At 39.4% G+C, this 21,743-nt stretch overlaps 1 protein-coding gene across 2 annotated transcripts in view; it reads right to left on the bottom strand.

Annotated features, from left to right (window-relative positions):
- The window catches only part of DOK5 (docking protein 5), a 175,540-nt gene that overhangs the window by 40,679 nt on the left and 113,118 nt on the right, over nucleotides 1-21,743 (bottom strand). For both annotated transcript variants that reach the window (XM_008952869.5, XM_057300788.2), the window contains exons 3-5: nucleotides 21,361-21,475; nucleotides 21,153-21,272; nucleotides 18,172-18,361 (exon numbers count right to left, since the gene is read on the bottom strand). In XM_008952869.5, coding sequence (XP_008951117.1) covers nucleotides 18,172-18,361; nucleotides 21,153-21,272; nucleotides 21,361-21,475 — 425 coding nt within the window. The remainder of the gene's footprint in view (nucleotides 1-18,171; nucleotides 18,362-21,152; nucleotides 21,273-21,360; nucleotides 21,476-21,743) is intronic.

Below are 21,743 nucleotides of genomic sequence, written 5' to 3'. Positions count from 1 at the left end.
CAGAAAGATTCTATGTCTCTTAGATTCTGTTCTCGCTTTCCCTACAGACCATGACTTTAAGGATTCTTTCCTTCCTAAAATCCTAGATCAAATATTACTCCAGCTTTCATTCAATGTGATGGATCAAATGCAGTTAATTTTTTTTTCAATGAGCATGACTGTGCTGAATTAATATTTGGAACATTAGAGAAGTTCTTCACGGAAAGTTGTATGGTTTTGATAATTAACATCAAGTGTTAAGAAGAACGGTATCTGTACCTCAGATGGTAAAGGTAAACAAAGAGAAATAAATTTCATTAATAAGGGAAGACTGGTACACACAATTAGGCAAGAAACAAATAAATGCTTTTTACTTAAATATATTTTAGTATATGTATGTGTATATATATGCTCTCTATATATTTTAGTGTGTGTATATATATGCTCTCTATATATTTTAGTGTGTGTGTATATATGCTATATATATATTTTAGTGTGTGTATATATATATAACTACACTAAGATATATTTAATTATTATAAATATTTTTAAAGAACTTGGACAAAATCATATGCAGGGATATTAAAAGAAGCTCTGAATTTGATACATACATACGCCAACAGTAAACTAAGAGGTTGTTTTGTTTGCTTGCTTGTTTTAAAGAGCCGAATTATTCTAAGACACAACGCCACTCCTTCCATTTCAGAATTTCTTGCTGAAAAACTGAGAGGTAGCTTCAGTGCCTGAATTTTGCTCCCATCTAAAGAACTGTTTAACACAGCATAGAAACTAAGCAAATTCTCAGCCTAAACCACTGTTATTTTTTTTAGTCTAGCCCAGTCTATGCAGTTAATGCAATAATACGAGGAAGATGTATCTAATGTTTCCCAGTTGGCCCAGTACCACAGCCAAATGACAGCCTTCTATACATATGGCACGGCCTAAGTAGTGGGCCAAAACCCATTAAATTTGAATTAAATTTCATGAATTTTATGAATATGAGCCATGTATGAAGAAACAGAGGGAGTTTGGGTGTGGTGGCTCACACCTGTAATCCCAGCACTTTGGGAGGCCAAGGTGGGCGGATGATCTGAGGTCAGGAGTTCGAGACCAGCTTGGCCAGCATGATGAAACTCTGTCTCTACTAAAAAATACAAAACTTAGCCAGGCATGGTGTGGGGGGCACCTGTAATCCCAGCTACTCTGGAGGCTGAGGCAGGGAGAATTGCTTGAACCTGGGAGGCGGAGGTTGCAGTGAGCTGAGATCATGCCACTGCACTCCAGCCTGGGTGATAGAGAGAGGTGCCATTCCCCCACCAAAAAAAAAAAAAAAAAGGAAGAAGAAACAGAGGGAAAAACATGAAGTCTCTTTCAATAAGCTAAAGAACTAGCTCATGGGGTTGATCATGTGATTTTAATTATTAAGTCATTTTAACCCAAAGAAGATCTGAAACTGAAATTCAAGGCATTTTCAGTAAAGTCTCATTTCTTTCCTGAAGACATCTTAAAATACTTAAACCCTTTCTGCTTCCTCTTCCTTATTTAAGCCACCATACAAACTTGACTCTATTGTTTGGCATCCAATTCTGTAAGGTTTTGTTTTTCATACATCTTTTTTCCATCAATTAGGAAATATTAATTTGTTAAGAGAAGGAAGTAATCTTAATCAATTCTTTAAGAGGAAAAAGTGGCCACTGGTTTCCCCTGGGGCAGAGGTCACTGTATATATTTATTTACTTCCTTAAATGCCAACCTTGGTTCCAGAAGTAATGAAGGTAGCTGTTACTCAGAAATACTTGTAGTGTGACAGATTAATACCAAACCTTGCAGCTATGTTTCTCAAGCTTGGACAATCTAGTTGCTTTCAAAGTCTTTGTTAACTGCAACCCGCCGTAGGAAATGTAGTTTAGATTTTTAGCCAGCATACCTATCAATCTATCATCAATCTATAACATGCTATTATTTTCTATTCTATCTTATTTTTAATACTAGTGGTGGAATGCTTAATTTATATCATAACCCATTAATTAATTTTACTCTTGGAAAATCACTCTTACCCAATGCCCACTTTGTTTTGTTTTGTTTTGTTTTGTTTTAGATGGAGTCTCGCTCTGTCGCCCAGGCTGGAGTGCAGTGGTGCGATCTTGGCTCACTGCAACCTCCACCTCCCGGGTTCAAGCAATTCTTCTGCCTCAGCCTCACGAGTAGCTGGGACTACAGGCATGTGCCACCACTCCCAGCTAATTTTTGTATTTTTAGTAGAGATGGGGTTTCACCATTTTGGCCGCTGGTCTCGAACTCCTGACCTCGTGATCTGCCCACCTCTGCCTCCCAAAGTGCTGGGATTACAGGCGTGAGTCACTGCACCCAGCCCCCAATGCCCACTTTTAAGAAACATAATAAATCCACAACCTTCCCTTAATGACATTTAAATCTCTAAATAAATATTGTTATCAAAAACAAATGAAACCAAAACTATAGGACTAAACATTCTTCTTTAATGTACATGGACTTCCCTCTCCTCTGCCTGAAGATCTGGAACACACACACACACACACACACACACACACATACACACACCACTTACCACTAACAGAAAACAACAGGAGACACAACCTCAAATTCCATTAGAGTTCAGGTAGAGAACGTGAATGCATAAAGGTGCTCAAACCCACTATGACCTAGGGTAGAGGGAGCGCAGCTAGCAGAGAGCACAGGTCCTGTCTAAGCATGGTATCCAGAAGTCAGCCCTAGACAGGCGTCTATGTGGGGGAATGGGGAAATACGCGTCCAAGGTACTCACAGTTTCTGATTGTTTAGACAGGTTAGATAGCTGACAGTAGGTCACAAAGCTGGTGAGATGGCAGCCCAGCCAGGTGATCCCTGGTCAAGCTCCTGCATTCTATTATGTTTATGTGAAGTCACCTGAATTTTATATGTCAGCAACTTGTTTCATTTTCTTTTTAAGTTGTGAGAGTCAAAAGGCCTTAATCAACCAGATCTGGCCAAGAAATCACCACTGTGCATTAAAGACACAAAATGCATTAAGAGCTCTAAATAGAACAGAAATGAGGCCTTTGGTATAAATTGTTAGGACTTTTGCTCCTATTGCTCAAAGCCATGTGTCCTTCATTGGACAGCCTGACCCATGAAGATGCTAATGACCACAAACTGACCTTCAGATGCTCTTCCATCAGGTCTCTTCTATACTCTACCCACAAGTCCTTCTTATCTTATCCACCCCTCCTAATTGATGTGTTTGGAACCGTTTCATAAGCAGCTTTACGACACTCTAAAATGTTACTACATGCCTCCATCAAAACCATATGATGGGCTAACTCCCCAAGGCAGTAAGAAGAAAACAAACAAACCAAAAAAAGGAAGTGAAAAGAAAGGCACATCAAACAGGCTAATGGTCTTATATAACCTCCTACAGCCATGTCTGCTTCTCGTCTCCAGAGAAAATGCAACACAGAACAAAGATGTTCTAATGGGTTTACCCTTTAGCAGAATAGCAAAGCCACCTGCTTTAACTTCTGTTGCTCCCGATTCCTCCTTTCTCTTTACCCATTGATTTTTACCCTGGATGCTCTTCCTGTATCCAAAGTGGCCCCAAGTGACCCAAACACTCCGTACATTAATGGAAACCAGTGGATTGGAAACCCAGAGAAGGTTAAAAAAAAAGTTTAAGTTAGGCCTTTCTAATTTCCTCTGTGACTATAAGGATTCAAATATAATAATATTGCTGCCATATAGGTGCAGGTATAGTTTTGAGTTTCCCAATAATTGCCTAAATGAAATGCCTGTCACTCCAAATCATGGATTATTCAATTATTCAAGAATCCAGAAGGAACCAATAGCTCAGAAAATGTTGGGAAGGATTCATTCTTCCACCTACCAAAGGCAACATAATAGAATGCAGGAGCTTGACCAGGGATCACCTGGCTGGCCTGCCATCTCACCAGCTTTGTGAACTACTGTCAGCTATCTAACCTGCCTAAATCTGCATTTTTATATGTAAACAAATGTAATGCTAAGAACTCTCACCTAGATTTACTGCAAGTATTAAATAGGATATGTAGAGTACACAATTATATCTTGAAGTAAAGAGAGCTTCCATTACTTTACCAGAATGTAAGCTCCCTGTAGATGGGGATTTTGTTCTGATATACTCACAGCTTTTCCACTAATGCCTAGAGCATGGCTTGGTTTACATTTGATGTTCAATAAATAACTGTAGAATGAATTTTGAAGCACAAGGCAGTGCTAGGAAAGGCATCGCTGGGAACCTGACCCAGGCTTCCTTGAGCAACTTTTACTGACACTGAGAATTCATTGAGTTACCCTGGGGAGGGGAGTGGTTTGAGAAAGAAGGCAGGAAAAACAGTCTTGACAGACAGAACTGCACATATAAAGCTTTTAGGTGGGACACAGGTAAGTGAAGCCAACATGTTGGGGAGGTGGTGGGAAGAGGGGTAGCCTGCGGGTCTGAGCCCCCAGTGGACAGAGCACAAGTGTGCATGTGCTGGGACTGTGGTCCTGGGTACTGTGAAGATTCAAGACCAAGACACTATGGTTCATATGCACTGAGTGCCCAACTTCAGAAACTCTGTTCTCTCGTTTTGCCCATAACATTGCACACTAACATATCTTATTAGAAAAATACTAATGGGGTTGAAATTATGAAAACTAAAATAAATTATCTCATGGTAGACAGAATGAATAAGTAAACATTTGAAATCAGTAAGCCAATAAGTTTCATATTTTCTTGCTTCCAAGATGTATTCTGTGCACATGGCTCTGTCTCTCTCTCTCTCTCTCTATCTGTGTGTTTGTGTGTGTGTGTGTGTGTGTGTGTAGAATATATGGACACTGCCAAAAGCAGAACACATTTTGACCTCAACGTGTGTGTATGTATACGTGTGTGTGTGTGTATACGTGTGTGTGTGTGTGTGTGTGTGTATATATATATATTTTTTTTTTTTTTTTGAGACACAGTCTTGCTCTGTTGCCCAGGCTGGAGTGCAGTGGCACCATCTCGGCTCACTGCAACCTTTCCACCTTCCAGGTTCAAGCAATTCTCTGCCTCAGCCTCCTAAGTAGCTGGGATTACAGGCACCTGCCACCACGCCTGGGTAATTTTTATATTTTTAGTCGAGACGGGGTTTCACCATCTTGGCCAGGCTGGTCTCGAACTCCTGACCTCGGGTGATCCATCCACCTCAGCCTCCCAAAGTGCTGGGATTACAGGCATGAGCCACCGTGCCTGGCCAACATGTATATTTAAGGTAGGCTTTTCTTTTTCTCTACCCCTGCCAAGGCAGCTATTAAATCAATGTTGTATTTTACATTTACAATTACGTTATAATTGAAAGAATAAGGTACTTGTTGCACCTATCAGAGACAAAGCATAACAGCCGCTGTGAAGGATGTAAACATAGGCTTTCTCTTTGAGGAGCTGAGAATTAATTTGGAGAGACAAGATCTACATATGCAAAACGTTTGAGAATAATATCATGGTTGTATGAGCCACACTGATGCGGCAATTAAAAAAGGAAATGTACAGTTGAGAAGAGGGGTGGGTGTCAGCGTTGGGAAAATGAAAATCTGGAATCCAAAAACCTGAGAGAAACAGATCCGAAGCACCTGACAGAGAGGGATATAAAATTAAAAGTAAAAAAAAAAAGCACAGAATGTTTACTTTTGTCTGTGAAAGTGAGGCGAACTAAAAATACAGTTTGAGGCCGGGTGCGGTGGCTCATGCCTGTAATCCCAGTACTTAGGGAGGCCGAGGTGGGTGGATCACTAGGTCAGGAGATCGAGACCATACTGGCTAACACGGTGAAACCCCGTCTCTACTCAAAATGCAAAAAATTAGCCGGGCGTGGTGGCAGGTGCCTGTAGTCTCAGCTACTCGGGAGGCTGAGGCAGGAGAATGGCGTGAACCCGGGAGGCGGAGCTCGCAGTGAGCCAAGATTGCACCACTGCACTCCAGCCTGGGCGAAAGAACGAGACTCCGTCTCAAAAAAAAAAAAATACAGTTTGAACAAGTGGAGTACAATCCCCTCCCCCTACCCCTGGGGCTATAGCAAGGCCAACAACACTATGACAAGAAAACACACTTGCACAGACATGAGATGAAGAAGCAAGAGGCTTAGCCACGTAGGTTCTAGGAGTTTCATTGTGAGGAATAAATTTGGGAGGAATTTCTAAGGAGCTTGTAATATGGACTTGATCTCAGCTCTACTAAAGTCAGCAACACTGACGTGGTCTGATCATGCTTTGTTATTAGGGCTGTCCTGGGCGTTGTAGTTTACTGAGCAGCATCCCTGGCCGCTACTCACTAGATGCCAGTAGTACCCTGCAGTTTGACAACCAAAAGTGTCTCCAGACATTGACAAATATCCCCAGTTGAAAATCATTGAAATAGACCAAAATGAGGACAAGGGAGAACCCAGGTAATGAATACCTGGTAAGAGGTTTTCTATACAAGGCAGTGTCCGAGTTTAGGGAACTGTTGCTTCAGTACAGACTGGGATGACAAGGACATTCTGCGGTTGGCTATCTTTGTTGTCTTTCCTGTTCCAGTCACTGGCATTGCTGCCTGGTTGATCTCAGCTTAAGACAAAGCAGCAGTCTATTCTCCTAGTGCCCCGTGTGTGTGCTCGCTGGAGATCAGGGGAATCTGGCCCACCTGCTACTGCAATTGTTTTCCTAGCCCTTTCTATGACTGGTAGGGTGAGAAATGGGAATTTATGTAAGATAACACATCATGTATCACTTGCCACTCAGGATTCTGAGCATGGGACAGCTGGCGACATCCATCATTCACAAATAACTTTCATGATGGTTGTCAAATCTTTGTGCCACCTACATGATTCATTTTTAATCAACTTGCTTTATTTTCCTTAAACGAATATATTTTTGTAAGTTAGAATCATCACATCAATAGCAAACCAGTATCCCCTGTTATAAATTGAAAGCAGACTTAAAAAATACATTGAAAGTCTGGGCGCGGTGGCTCATGCCTGTAATCCCAGCACTTTGGGAGGCCTAGGCGGGTGGATCACAAGGTCAGGAGTTCAAGACTGCCTGGCCAAGATGATGAAACCCCAGCTCTACTAAAAATACAAAAATTATCCAGGCATGGCGGTGTGCGACTATAATCCCAGCTACTCGGGAGGCTGAGGTAAGGAATTGCTTGAACCCGGGAGGTGGAGATTGCAGTGAGCCGAGATCACGCCACTGCACTCCAGCCTGGGCAACACAGAGAGACTCCATCTAAAAAAAATACATTAAAAAATTGTTATCAAATTCTGCTACATCCTCTTGCTGTCAAAGATTTGAGTTAGAAGTTTGCTCACTTCTTAGTAACACAAGTACATTAGAAAGTTTTAGAGATGTGTGTCAGGCATGCGGCATCCAACTGAAATGTTTCTCCATTATTCAACCAAAAAGATCAAAAAGTAAATGGAAAAGAAAATGAGTCTATCACCGTGAGACTCATATTTATTTAACATCACCTTTACTGCCCAAAATCATGCCACATTTTTGGAAACACAGGTCTAGTTCCTAGAGCCCTGCTCCAGGTGATGTGGAGCTATGTCTGGAAGATAAGAAGTCTCAATCCCAGCTCCTTCCCATGATGCAATCACGATCCTGGACAAGTGCCTTGACTTCTCGAAGTCTCCATGACTTCATATTTCAAATGTGAATAACAAGGTTTCCCAAACCACACAGAGTGGTGAGAGATTGCATTTTGTATTTAGCAAAGGATCCGGCATCAAATAAGCATTTAATTAGAATTTGTTGTTGTTGCTATTTTAACCCTTTAAAACGTCAAAGCCAAAGAGAACAGGACTCTTTGGAAAAACCTCACGAGAGAGGAACAACCACATATTTGCCTTGAAGGAAATGCGGGCAGCTGCAACCCAGAACAGCAGTGGGGAAGCAAGAATGACTAAGAAGTATGGGAATGGAACGTGTGTGGCTGGGAGAAAGAGTGATGTGGAGGCTCATGGGTGGGTGAAAACAGAAGAAAATAAACCTCTTCTTTGAGAATGAAAATATGAATTTGGAAACAGGAATCGCCCTCTAAGAAAAGGATCAGCTTTAATTAAAGAAAAACTAGGATGCAAAAATTGGGTGTTTTGTTTCTCCAGCTCCAGTGAAGTACAGTGTCTGTGCTGGAGGATTAGCACACCTTATGAGATATAAAGCTTCCTAGCTGGTGTGCAGGGTGAAGAGAAAGGCCCCAGTGCAGACCGTGCAAGGCCACACTGTGGCCCTCCTCCTGCCATTTCATCATCACTAGCACAGGTTTCCTAACAGCCAGAGTCCCCTCAAATGTGCACAGAGACCTTCGCTATCACTTTTAGATGTAAATTCTAATACTTACTGTCTGGACTTGAAGGTTGGTGGAAAAACCACCCAACAAACAAAAGAATAAATTAACTACTATCTGTAGTCATAGAACAAAGCTAGTATAACAGACAGTGGTTGTTTATTAATTGTATCTGTTCTTTATCACTTATGATGTGCATAAAGTCAAAGGAAGATCACTTTTTTCCATTTTTGCTTTATGATATGATCTGTCTCCTTGTGTGAAGAAAGCATTTTCACACATTCTTCCTGCAATAGCAGTTATAAGAAATGGGTTGGAATTAGCAGTGCTTTTAACAGTTCTAAACTCAAACACAATGTGTAGCTTTACTAACCCCTGACAGGATGAAACAGCGGTTTAGTAAGTGGGGTAAACTGCTGAATGAGCCCTGAAGTTAACCTTTCCAAAACTGACCTCTGGAAAATCCTCAGCCCCGGTGCCCACTCTGCACCCTTTCTCTGCAGTCTTAGCTGCTCCTGGAGGGTCCCTAACACTTCCCTTTCCCTCTTAGCCCACATCCAGTCTGTCAGTAAATCCTTCTGGCTTTAGCTTAAAAACCTATCATTATCCAAGACTTAAGACCATATTCACTGTTACCCACATGCCTACAGCCATTCTTGTCCCTCACATGAGTACTACAATACCCCGTAACTGGTTTTAGCCTGAGAAAGTCTTAAAGAAAAAAAAGATTATGTCACTTCTTTGCCTAACACCTCCAGCATAGAGAAGAATTTAACCTCATCTAAAAATAGCCCTTTGCTAGGATCTCCTGCAAGGTAATGTTTGCCTGCCTGGAAAACTTGAGCTAGACAGGAACAATATAACTCAAGATAACGGCTTCAGGTCATGTGATATCAGTCAGCCTGGAGACTGAGATCCACCAATCAATCAATCAATCACACGTACATACTGGAGCCCAGTAAACTCTTTGTGAGTGGTGGCTTAGGGGCATGTAGGTAGGCAACGCTCCATGTGTAATGTCACATGCAGGCAGGAGGAAAGCAGCGTGCCCGGATTCCACAGGGAGAAGATAACAGAAGCTCCACACTTGGTACTTCTCTGGACTCCATCCTCCCGTGCGCTTCTTTGCTTGCTTGATTTCAATCTATATGCCCTGCTGTGATAAACCATAACTGTGTGTTTAATAGCTTTTGGTGAGTTCTGGGAGTCATTTTAGTGACTTACTAAATCTTAGGGTAGTTTTAGAAACCCATGAACTTGCAGTTGGTGTCAGAAGTGAGAGCCATCTTGGGGACTTGCTCAAACTCTGTAGTTGTCCAACTCTACACAGCCCCTGAGGGCTCCCCATCAGACTAAGACTAAAAGCCAAATTCTTCACAACCACCTTCAAGCTCCACATGGCCTGACCCTGCTGCATCTCCACCTGTGTCATGTGGCTTCCCATCCATTGATTCTGCTCAGACACATCAACCTCCTGGCTCTTCTTCAAATACTTCCTCTTCAGCATCTTCTTCCATCTTCCTTCTGGAAGGAATGCTCTTCCCCCAGATTCTTACATGGCTCACACTCTCACCTCTTAAGATTACATACTCAGTAAAGCCAGTCCTGCTCACTCTCTTTAAAACTGCACCCCTTCTTTGGCACTGTCTATCATCCTTCCCTACTTTATTTTTCACTGTGGGACTCAATCTAACATCTATTTTACCTTTTAAAATGTTCGTCATTGTCTATATCTCTCTCTTCTGTTGAGTAAGTTGTATGTTGTTTTCACTGCTACCTCTGCAGTGCTTAAAACCACACCAGGCATTAGGGTGCACTAGGTGAATATTGCATAAAGGAAGGAATGATTCATTTTTACTAGTCCTTTCTAGAATTCCAAAACACCATCTCATATAAAGTAATCGCAAACACCAGTGGGCCATCACCTACATTAAAGATGGCCACGGACAAGGTATGTTGCTGAGTGCCTAATTTTGCCTCAAAGGTCAGAAAAAAGTCATCCTTTCTTTCAAGAATTTCACATGCTATTTAATAAAATCACAGAAGCTCAGAGGTGGATAGGATCTAGCTAAGCCTCTTAGAATGGTGGCCTTGTCTTGTTTGTCTTCATACCTCTCACTTAGCACACTGTGTGGTGGACAGTAGACATGCAATAATGAAACATCTATTAAGATGATTATTAAAGAGGTTACTCCGTGGAGTAGAAAAGAGAATGCTTCCTTCTGATTTCATACATGCCTCTACTATTGGAATATTTATAATGCGTGCATTATCTTTGTAATTAAAATTATTTTTGAGGAAAATGCTAATGAATAACAAGTGGCCATTTAAATGACACAATGTTTGTTCCCTTTTTCTTACAAAAGAAGAGGACTTTACTTCTCCTGAGCAAACTTGTGTTAGATCCAGCACATTTGTATTCTAATTGTTATACTCAACATAGTTGGGGGAGCTCAGCATACTGGATTGCTTACTTGCTTTAAATTCTTCAATAAGGATAAGTGTATGCTCTGTAAAACATTCAGAAATGAAAGATTACTAAGAAGCTATCTAAGAAGATAAATTGGGAATATGTAGCTTTCAAATATGCAAATACACATATATTTCAAATATTCAAATAAATAGAAAATATTCATAAGCTATCAAAACAATTGTCATTTTACCTGTAAACTCACCAATTAAAGGAGGAAACAGTTTTTTTCTTGAATGAAAAGTTATTTCACCAATTAGGCTGGTTGTAGGGTGAAATATGCAAAAAAACAAATTATTTTCTAAAGCTCTTCAGATGCCTTTATATCCAAATAAATAAAAATCTTTTTCAAAAACCGCTTGTGAACTCCATTTAAGGAAAAGTATTTGTATATGCAATTTGGATTTTCACATATTTTTGGCATACCTAAAAGTTTCTCTTAAAACGATGTCAAAAGCACAAGAGAGACTCTCTCCAGCTGGTAAAGAAAGGCACTCATGTGCGGTAATTATTTAGTACGTTCTGCCAAATGTCACCTGAGCTTCTCTGGCTCCTGCAGGTGCGAAACCCAGGGTATTAATTTAAATCAGTCAGGATGTAAGGCAAGTCTGACATTGAAGCATGCTAACTCAGCAGCAAGCTGTACAGTTAACAGAGAAAGGGACTGGACACCTGCCACCCTTCTCTACACAATCACATTGCAAGAATGGTTCCAAGGGAGATTTTGCTGCAGTTAGAACTTCATGTCAATTGGATCTTCCCATAAAAAATTAGTGCCCCTGCCAGTCTGATGTGCCGTGAGGTTTCAGGGCTTTGAAGTGGAAAGAAACAAACAAAAGACTAAGAAAACTTCAAACAAAATAAGCAATATGTCCATTAGCCCCCAAGATAAACTAATTATTCTCTGTCTCCAAGGGTAATTAATTGTGCAATTTCATCTTATTAAAAAATGTTATATTCTAATTCTGAATTTCCTCAAAAAATAGAGAATATGGTCAGATTTTATGATACCAGGAGGAGAAGGAGAAAAACAGTGTGCAGAAGACCCTAATGACCTATGATCCACATAGTGCTGCCCTGGAAAGATGTATGTGCCTACACTCCAAACTAAGAGAACATACAGGGGGTTCCAAAAAGTCAAGTCAAACTAAGAACATTTATACCCCAGTGTGCAGCTCAGGAGGCATATTTACATCACCAGCATCTTTGCAAGTCTGTGGCTTATTGACAGATGCCTTCCTCACATTGAGGCAGCTTTAGTGGGAAAGGATAATATGCTCACAAGATCATCCAAAATGGATTTAGCAAGCTTTGGTTATGTAAGCATGCTTTCTCTCCCTTAGCTCTGCAGAAGTTAACTAAGAACCAGGCTAACCTCCAGTAGAAGGTGAGCCTTCTTAGAAATCTATGGAGTTTGGAAGTAAAAGATGCTTTCTCTCCCTTAGTTCTGCAGAAGTTAACTAAGAACTAGGCTAACCTCTAGTAGAAGGTGAGCCTTCTTAGAAATCTATGGAGTTTGGAAGTAAAAGATCTGAGCGTGAGTCCTGAATTTATCAGCTTTGTGTCTTTGGACCTCTTGCCATTGCCCAGGTTTCATTTTAAGAGGGAAATAACTGTATCCCCTAGTTTATATGATAATGAGTAGCTCAAATGAGGTAATGAGCCTCTTAGTACAGAGGCTTTCATATAGTAAGGGCTCAGTAAATGGTAGTGATGATTTTCAATGGCTCATACACCTGCTAGAGTAGGGCTTCTCAACCACATGATTAGACCTGATAATCCTTTGTTGTCAAGGACTATTCTGTGCCTGTAGCAGCATCTCTGGCCCTTTTATGCACTAGATGCCACTAACACCCCCTGCCCAGGTTGTGACAATCAAAAATGTCTCCAGACATTATCAAATGTCCCCTAGGAGCAAAATCACCTCTAGCTAAGAACCACTGCTCTGGAAATCGGCACTATTGTGAGTGCAGATGTCAATTACAGTCAAATAGCCTCTTGACCTTATTTGTTTTGAGCAATTATTAAATGCTATATTGTACATATTTTGTTAGTTTTTAAAAGCCTCACCTCCACTCCTCTTCTGATAGCAACAGTACCCTCTTCCTGCCTTCAGTGAACCAACCTCATTGCATTTGTACCCTGTGAGCTTTGTGTAAAGTGCAGTGCTTGACACATAGTATATATAATGACAGCAGAGAGTAGTAATATATCTCTCTTTTACTGAGATAGTGTGGGGAGATCTCAAAGCTTCTGAAAGTCACCATATGGAGCTAGAATGAAGCTATTTTAGAAGAAACAGAACTGTCACATAAAACCTGGGATTATCATTTGGACACTGAGCCAAGCCAAGCCTGAAGCCATCTTTACTCCTCAGACTTTGAGTTTATGGAAGTCAATGAGTTTCTTTTCAGTACTAGTTTGGGTGGATACAGCTGCCTACTACATTCAGGCACTATTCCAGGTGTCTTTACATGTGCCTTTATTTAATCTTCATAGCAATCTTTTGAGATAAGTAATATATGTGTTCCCAATTTACAGGTGGCAATGAAAAAAAGCTCGGTGAGTTAAGTGACATACCCACGTTCCCACAGCCAGTGTGTGATAGAACTGTAATTTTACTTCATTTCCTCCAACTTCCAGTTCAGTCTGTTACACATGCCCCACTGTCAGCTTCGGTGGGGTGAAATGGGGCCACTGAGCAGGAATAACACTCAGTTCTAGTTCTAAGAGAGAGGCTGAACATGAGCAGAACTTTGTCCAAGAAAGATTGCCTGTGTTCTAGAGGATATTGTTAAGTTTTTGCAGATGCATGTTGGATATGTGAAAACTACTTGCTTAGACAGACAACTCCTGCTCGCTTCTCGATGTGAGAGAAGGGGAAAATTATACTGGTTAATATAAAACTGCTTTGTTTCAACACATCCAAAAACAGCCAAGCAGAAAACTTATCTTCACTACTAAAGCAAGGCAGACATGAAACCTTCACACTTGGTGTGGAACACGAATGATCTTATTATCCTGAGCATCTTGATGGTAAGTATAAAAATTTATCTTTATCTGAGTTTCAGGCAAAATATAAAATAATAATTTTACCTTGCATTTAACACTATCCTGCAAGCTTATGTTCTGCTCCAAAAGTAATCATAATAGAATACCAAAGATACTATTTAGGAGAAGGCCAGCATCCTTCCAGGTCATCTACATGCATTTCTGCCTTTACCTACAACAAACCTGCAAGAAAGTTATTACTCTGATCAACTTACAAGGAAAGTTAAGAACTTTGTCCAAGGTTAGCAGCTAGCAAAAAATAGAGATTACCCAGAGTCTCTCTAAATTCTGAATCAGTACTTTGTATACTACACCAAGCTGTTTGAGAAGTAAGATGCTAAGCATACAACTCCCACACTTTCCTTTCTGACCATTCAATCTCAAGTTTGCACCAGCCCTGCAAAACATGACCAATGCATAAGAAATAATGCTATTCAAAATCAATAAATATTCTATGTCCCTACAATATTGGAGATACAACATTGAGTGGCCTGGGTTGTGAATATTATAATCATCTAACCACTGGAGTTCTTGCATGAAATAAGCAAATGGATGGACCATAAAGGGGTCATCAAAGCCATGGAATAAAACACTTGTATCTTCCAAGTCAGCATGTTGGTAAAGACCATTGAAATAGTTCTCAACTTTGTCACCAATATATCTTTTCATCCACCATTGTTTCACTTGAGCTGGTTCAATATCTCCCACATCCATACCTACCTCCTCTATCCTACCGTCCACAATGTGATCAAAGTGACCTTTATAAACTATTTTTTTTTTTTAATGGAGTCTCGCTGTGTCACCCAGGCTGGAGTGCAGTGGCATGATCTCAGCTCACTGCAAGCTCCGCCTCCCGGGTTCACGCCATTCTCCTGCCTCAGCCTCCCGAGTAGCTGGGACCACAGGCGCCCACTACCACGCCCGGCTAATTTTTTGTATTTTTAGTAGAGATGGGGTTTCACCGTGTTAGCCAGGATGGTCTCGATCTCCTGACCTCGTGATCTGCCCGCCTCGGCCTCCCAAAGTGCTGGGATTACAGGCATGAGCCACCATGCCCAGCCCTTTATAAACTATTAACACAATTACATCACATACACACACACCCCATATACACACATCTCATACACACACAGAGACTCAAACATACCAGCCTCCAAGTATCTATGGTTTCCTACAGCACTTAGGAGAAATATCGAGGTCTTTTAAGTAATCGCCTAAATCTTTAGCAGTTCCATTAGATTTCAATATGAATAAACTAAACGTTTGCAGGATATGTACAGTGTTCATTTTATACCTGGAAAATTAATAAGATAACATGTTTTCAAGTTTAAAATAGATATGAGATACTAATAAAGTTTACTAAGGTTTTGGTCCTCAAACACTACCATAAAAAGCTATACTTTTTTTCTACTACTATTTCCTGTAAATGGCAAATAAAAAAAGATTTTAAAATATTAATAATTGAATAAGTGCTGCCCAAAACAGATCCAAAGAGTCTTGATCAATGCAGAATTCTCTTACACATCAATATGAAACATGAATGGAGATGATATGAGAGGTACAGTCATAGAAAACTCTATTTATATTATAAAACATTTTCAATACTTAGATTTCACTGGTTATAGTTAATGCTTAAATAATTTCTGAGACCCAAAGGGAAAAATATACCAAATTTACCAAAAAAAATTATTCATTTTCTATAGGGATTTTCTTTTGTTGTTGTTGTTTTCTTTTGAGACAAAGTCTCACTCTGTCGCCCCAGGCTAGAGTGTATTGGCAAGATCATAGCTCACTGTAGCCTGGACCTCCCAGGCTCAAGTGATCCTCCCACCTCAGTCTCTGGAGTAGCTGAGACCACAGGTGTGTGCCACTATGCCTGGCTAATTTGTTTTTCATTTAATTTGCTTTTATATTTTGTACAATATACCCAATGATGAATCAGTATTCTTATTTTCTTTTTTAAAAAACTTTTGTTTTAAGTTCATGGGTACCTGTGCAGGATGTACAGGTTTGTTACATAGGTAAATTTGTGTTGTGGTGACTTATTGTACAGATTGTTTCATCATGCAGGTATTAAGCTTAGTATCCATTATTTATTTTTCCTGATCCTCTCCCTTCCCCATCCTCCACCCTCAGATAGGCCCCATATGTGTTGTTCCCTTCTATGTATCCATATGTTCTCATGATTTAACTCCCACTTATAAGTGAGAACATGCAGTATTTGGTTTTCTGTTCCTATATTGGTTTGCTAAGGAATTAGGCCTACAGCTCCATCCATGTCCCTGCAAAGGACGTGATTCATTCTTTTTTATGGCTGCATAGTGTTCCATGGTATATATGTACTACATTTTCTTTATCCAGTCTATCATCGATGAGCATTTGGGTTGATTCCATGTCTTTGTTATTGTGAATAGTGCTGTGATGAACATACATGTGCATGTGTTTTTATAATAGAAAAATTTTGGAGAGATGAGGTCTCCCTATGTTTCCCAGCCTGTTCTCAAACTCCTGGGCTCAAGCAATCCTCCTGTGTTGGCCTCCCGAAGTGCTTGGATTACAGGCATAAGCCACTGTCCTGGCCTGGGATTTTCTTATAAGAAGAATAAATAAGTAATTCTCACAAAATAAGAACATTGCTCTCAACATTAAAGGTTTATTTTTTGTGATAACTTTTATAGTCTTTGAAAGATTCACCAACTTGTTTCTAGGTACTTAAAAATAAAATAGACCAGAAAAGAACTGTATGAAAAGTATAAAGTAAAAAACTTTCCAGACAGTTGTAAGAACATCAAATTGATCATATTTCTGAAATGTAAATTTTAAATAATTGGGCTTTGATTATTTAAAATGTAATTTTTTTTTTTTTTTGGGAGACGGAGTCTCGCTCTGTCACCCAGGCTGGAGTGCAGTGGGTGATCTCAGCCCACTGCAAGCTCCATCTCCCAGGTTCACGCCATTCTCCTGCCTCAGCCACCTGAGTAGCTGGGACTACAGGTAAAATGTAAATTTTAAATAATTGGGCTTTGTTCATTAAAATGGAATTAACAGATTAGTTAGAGGGGACCACTACTGTTATCCATTTACACGGATTGGGGTATTTAGAACTTCAGTTTTTACTTTCCTTATATCAAGAGTCATATTCCTGTCAGGAATAACTGTCTGCTTTTACAAGCAATTTTTATTTAACATCACAAGTTAATGGTTTTCAATTTGAGTGTAATGTCAGGCCATATACAGAAGAACTTATATTTCTTAAAATTTAGGCATTTAAAATTCTAAAATAGAAAATTTATCTGGCCGGGCGTGGTGGCTCACGCCGGTAATCCCAGCACTTTGGAAGGCCGAAGCGCGAGGTCAGGAGTTGGAGACCATCCTGGCTAACACGGTGAAACCCCATCTCTACTAAAAATACAAAAAATTAGCCGGGTTCGGTGGCGGGCGCCTGTAGTCCCAGCTACTCGGGAGGCTGAGGCAGGAGAATGGCGTGAATCCGGGAGGCGGAGCTTGCAGTGAGCCGAGACTGTGCCACCTACACTCCAGCCTGGGTGACAGAGCGAGACTCCATCTCAAAAAAAAAAAAAAAAAAAAAAAAAATTACCTGCAGTGTTCCCAAACGAAGCCTAAATTCTGAGGGAAAACTGAAGGACAAGGAAAATAGGATTATGGCTAGAGGAATCTTTTTGTAGGTAGCAACCAATCCATATACTACTGGCTTGGTTACTATACTATCTGGTTAATCTCTGCCAGATTAACCCCTAAGAGGAAAAAGAGAAAACCCGGAAAGTGCTTAGTCGGTATCACAAAGAGCAAGTTTTAGCATTAATCTCTTTCAGTATTCATGGGAATCCTTACACTGTAAGCCAAATAGATGGAACTCAAGAAATTGCAGCTGGTAAAAACTCCATGGGCCCTCATATTAATAATCTACCACAGTTAGCTCAGATAAGGAAACATATGTGAAATAATAATATGGAAGTTTTCCAAAATCAAGAAGCTGGCCTCTGTTCAGCTTGACCCAGGAAATGGTACTTTTTAACATTTTTACCTGGATCAACTTCAGTTTGTGATATGGAATCAAACTGTGTAATGAAAATTTGTACCGTGTGTGAAACATTAAAATCTTCCACAGGGGAGAAAAGCCATGTTGAGTATATAAATATTTCACAAGACCCCTCATATTATGTAATCGCAACTCTATGAATTTCCTCAAGTGTACTTCAGCTGGATCTCATATGTAAACCTACCGCCTCATATGATGCGAGCATGGTAAAAATGAACACACACACACAAAAACAGAAAAATAGTCATTAAAAGTCATTAAACTCACCTCCCTGCCTCAAAAGTGAACCACGTAGTATCACGTCCATACCGCCGCAGGGCGCTTAGCGGCCAAGAGATGAGTTTGACTCTGGGATTCTGGACGTCCCAAAGACAGATATACTCATATGTAATCTGCAAGGCACATTCGCCATGTACATCTAAGTTAGGAGATGGCATCAAATACACATTGAATCTCTCTGGGAGAAAAACAAAAGTTTAGTCTAAAATCCCCAGGAATAAAACATCAAAGACATTGTAGGAACATAGAGGCATTTAAAAACAATTCAAGTTCACATTCTAGATTTCGGTTGCATATTCAGAAAGATAAACCTTTCCCATTAATTAACAGTCCCAGAAAATAATTTCTTAAATGCAGATCCTATTAAATAACATAATAATGATACAGCCTGACTGTCAACATACGCTAAGCACTATTTACATGAGCAAAGACCATTTTTAGAATTTTTAAATTTGCATAATAAAAATGTGTATGCCAATAAAAGACTAAAGCAGTACAACGATTAAAAGCAATTTTTTTTTTCCTGCCAAGAACACATTAACTAGATCCACACTTTTGTGCTCACAAAAGATGCAGGTGCAAAACAATTATGTCATGGTTCCATGTTATTAAAGTTATATTGATCAACTTGTAATTTCTATAACTAAATGAATAAAACTGTATTTCAATCATTTAAACAAAACGCCACAGTAATACTATGCACTTAACTGGCCAACAATTTGGGAAAATGCCAATGCATATATTTGAACTAGTTTCAACAAAGAACTTTCTTTAGCCAAATAGTGGAAAGAAATATTCATTGCATATTTGGATGATCGCTAAAATGCAACCAAAATTATTCCACATAAACTGCTTGGCTGATTAACCTAATTTTCATCCCTGCAGATACAGTCACCATATTTCTGTTATATTTCTGGAAAATTCATTAAGAAGTTTTTGAGTCAAAGTCTTTCAGTGAAAAATGAACAGAAATATTACTATAGCAAACGTATTTCCACCTATGCATCATTATGGTAGATTGCCTACATGCGACAATGTGGCATTAACAATTTTATATTAGTGGTATTCTAAATACATTGTTTTATGATAAGATAGTCATTTGAATTTTCATAGATTTTACTTGAATTTAGTAAATAGTAATGCTGAGATTGTGTTCATGAAATGTGTTCCATGATCTACTATTCAAAAATTTTTAATTATTTCATATTCTCAATAAACAAATATTCGTTGATTTCTAGTAACCATATTTAAAAATGTATTCTAATTGAGCATATTCCCCCCTTGAAAGTTCCAAGTAAGAAGGACTGTCTATATTAAGTAAAAAGTAAGAGAGATCATTATCAATCTATGTGCTTAGAAGTTCTCTAAGTCCTACCTCACTCAAGAATAACAACAGCGGAGAGATAGGGAAAAAATAATAATAAAAATTTAAAAAGAGTAATAGCAATAGTGGTAGAGTGACCATTTTAATTACAATCATTTGAAGTCATACTAATTAACATTGTAAAGGGCCTGAGAGGACACAGTTGAATTTATAATAATCCCTGATACTTGTAGACCAGAGCTATTATTTCCATTTAACAGAAGAGGAAACTGAGGCACAGAAAGCTGCTGTGGGAAAGGTATCTCCTACGCACCGCCAATTTTTAAATTCAGATTGTGGTGCTGTCAGGATACTGCTTCCCAAATACAAATTTGTGAAAAGTGCTGATCTGAGCATTCTAGGTGAAAAAATGAGTCATAATCAAAATCTGCCAGGTTTTCTTTATGCTTGGCTCCTAGGTATCCTCTCTGCCTGGTGTGTCCTGATTTAGTGAACCAGAGAAGGAAGAGCCTGGGGATTGGTTGTGTAACCCCGTCAATGACTTAACCTCTCAGTAGCTCAATTTTCCAATCTACATAGAGGCTCCTCTGAATTACCCAGCGCTTCTAGGTCTCGGTCAATAACATTTCCATGGAGATGGGTTATGGCAGATACGGTGCATCCAAAGAGTCACAGATTGTAAATGTGTCATGAAGACATAGTTCCAATTGGGAGGGACAGCATTTTTTTACTAACATTGGAGTGTGCACCTACAGAAAAAGTCAGTACAATTCCATCTCTGCCATGTCCGTAATCAAACCAGATGACCCACAGACCTTTCCATGGCGACATGCCCTCATAGATCTCTGTGATCTGATCTACCCCATCCCTAGGCTCAGCTGTTAGGAGACAAAGAAATGATTCCTCACATCCAGGTTTGTTCTGTAAATCAACACTGATTTTTGCTGAAGTGTTCATGAATATTTTGGTCATTATTATTTTAAATTATTGATTCCCAGATTGACTGCTGAGCTCAGAGTTGGCTCAAGTGTTTCAATAAAATATGTATTTTTTAATTACAGATTTTAGATGGGTTTAAATTTGGTGAAATAGTCATAAAGTTTGAATTATATTGAAAACATTGGAAAGCTGTTGACAACATTTTAAGTGAAAAAGGCATGACCAAAAAATGCCCATGACATTTTAAGATCTGTAAACTGTAAATATAGGTCCAATGGTATTGTCTAGAATCAAACACTAGTGAGCTAACAGAATTGAAGGAAAGTCTTTACGTCCTCTAAATTTTAGTTTCCTCATCTGCAAAACGTAGGAAGTAATTATACCTACACCATAGGGCTGCTATGAAAAGTATAATAAATAATCTGAGATGAGTTAAGCATCTTCCACCAAACTGGCACATAGCAGGTTCCCCAAAATTTCTAACTGATATTATTAATGTAGATACATTAATGTTATGAATTGGAAAAAAAATTAGAAAAAAATACACTGAAATGTTAACACAGGTTGTGGATTAGATAAAAGATTACTTTACTTATTTCTTTATACATTTTTATACCCCAAAAACTTTACGTAATGAAGATGTCTTATGTTTTATTATACGGAGACAGAAGCAGTTTTGAAAGAGGAGAGAATTTTCTTTACATACCACTCTGTTCTCTCTCAACCCCAGTGGCCAGTAAGTCAGGCTCTCCAAGGCTGATGTCATTGATCCGTGTTCCTACACACTCCATCTGGAGTACTTTGCACCACTCATCGGCCTCAAGATCTGTGGAAATGTCCAAAAGATTAACTGTGTGCCCAGCATCCATTCAGAATCTAAAAGCAAAAGCCCCCCAGCCCTGCCTGAGACAAACCTGATTCGCAAGCAAAAGTCTTGGAGGTATCGTCATTGAAATAAATCCCTATGGCATGTTTCTTGGTGCTTTTTGGCAATCGAGCTACGTTCTTCACATTATTGAGTTCTGTAACCTGAAAATGAACAATTAGAAGTTTGACACACTCCCTGAATGAATGTCTCCAGTATACAACACCAAAGGTGAGGCCCGGAAATCAGTATGGCACAGCACAGCTGAGCACAACCTGTTGAAAAAGTATCTACATCTGAAAGCTAAGATGTATTTAAGTGAGTTTAGTATTATCTGTAACACACCGCAAGGATGGTTAACAAATTATCTTTCCTTATTAAATTTTCTGAAACGTATTAAGTGGAACAGGCTTAAAACTTCACAGAGGTAGA

The sequence above is a fragment of the Pan paniscus genome, chromosome 21, assembly GCF_029289425.2.
Source record: "Pan paniscus chromosome 21, NHGRI_mPanPan1-v2.0_pri, whole genome shotgun sequence".
Classification (NCBI taxonomy): Eukaryota; Metazoa; Chordata; class Mammalia; order Primates; family Hominidae; genus Pan; species Pan paniscus.
This window is presented reverse-complemented; position numbering and strand designations above follow the sequence as displayed.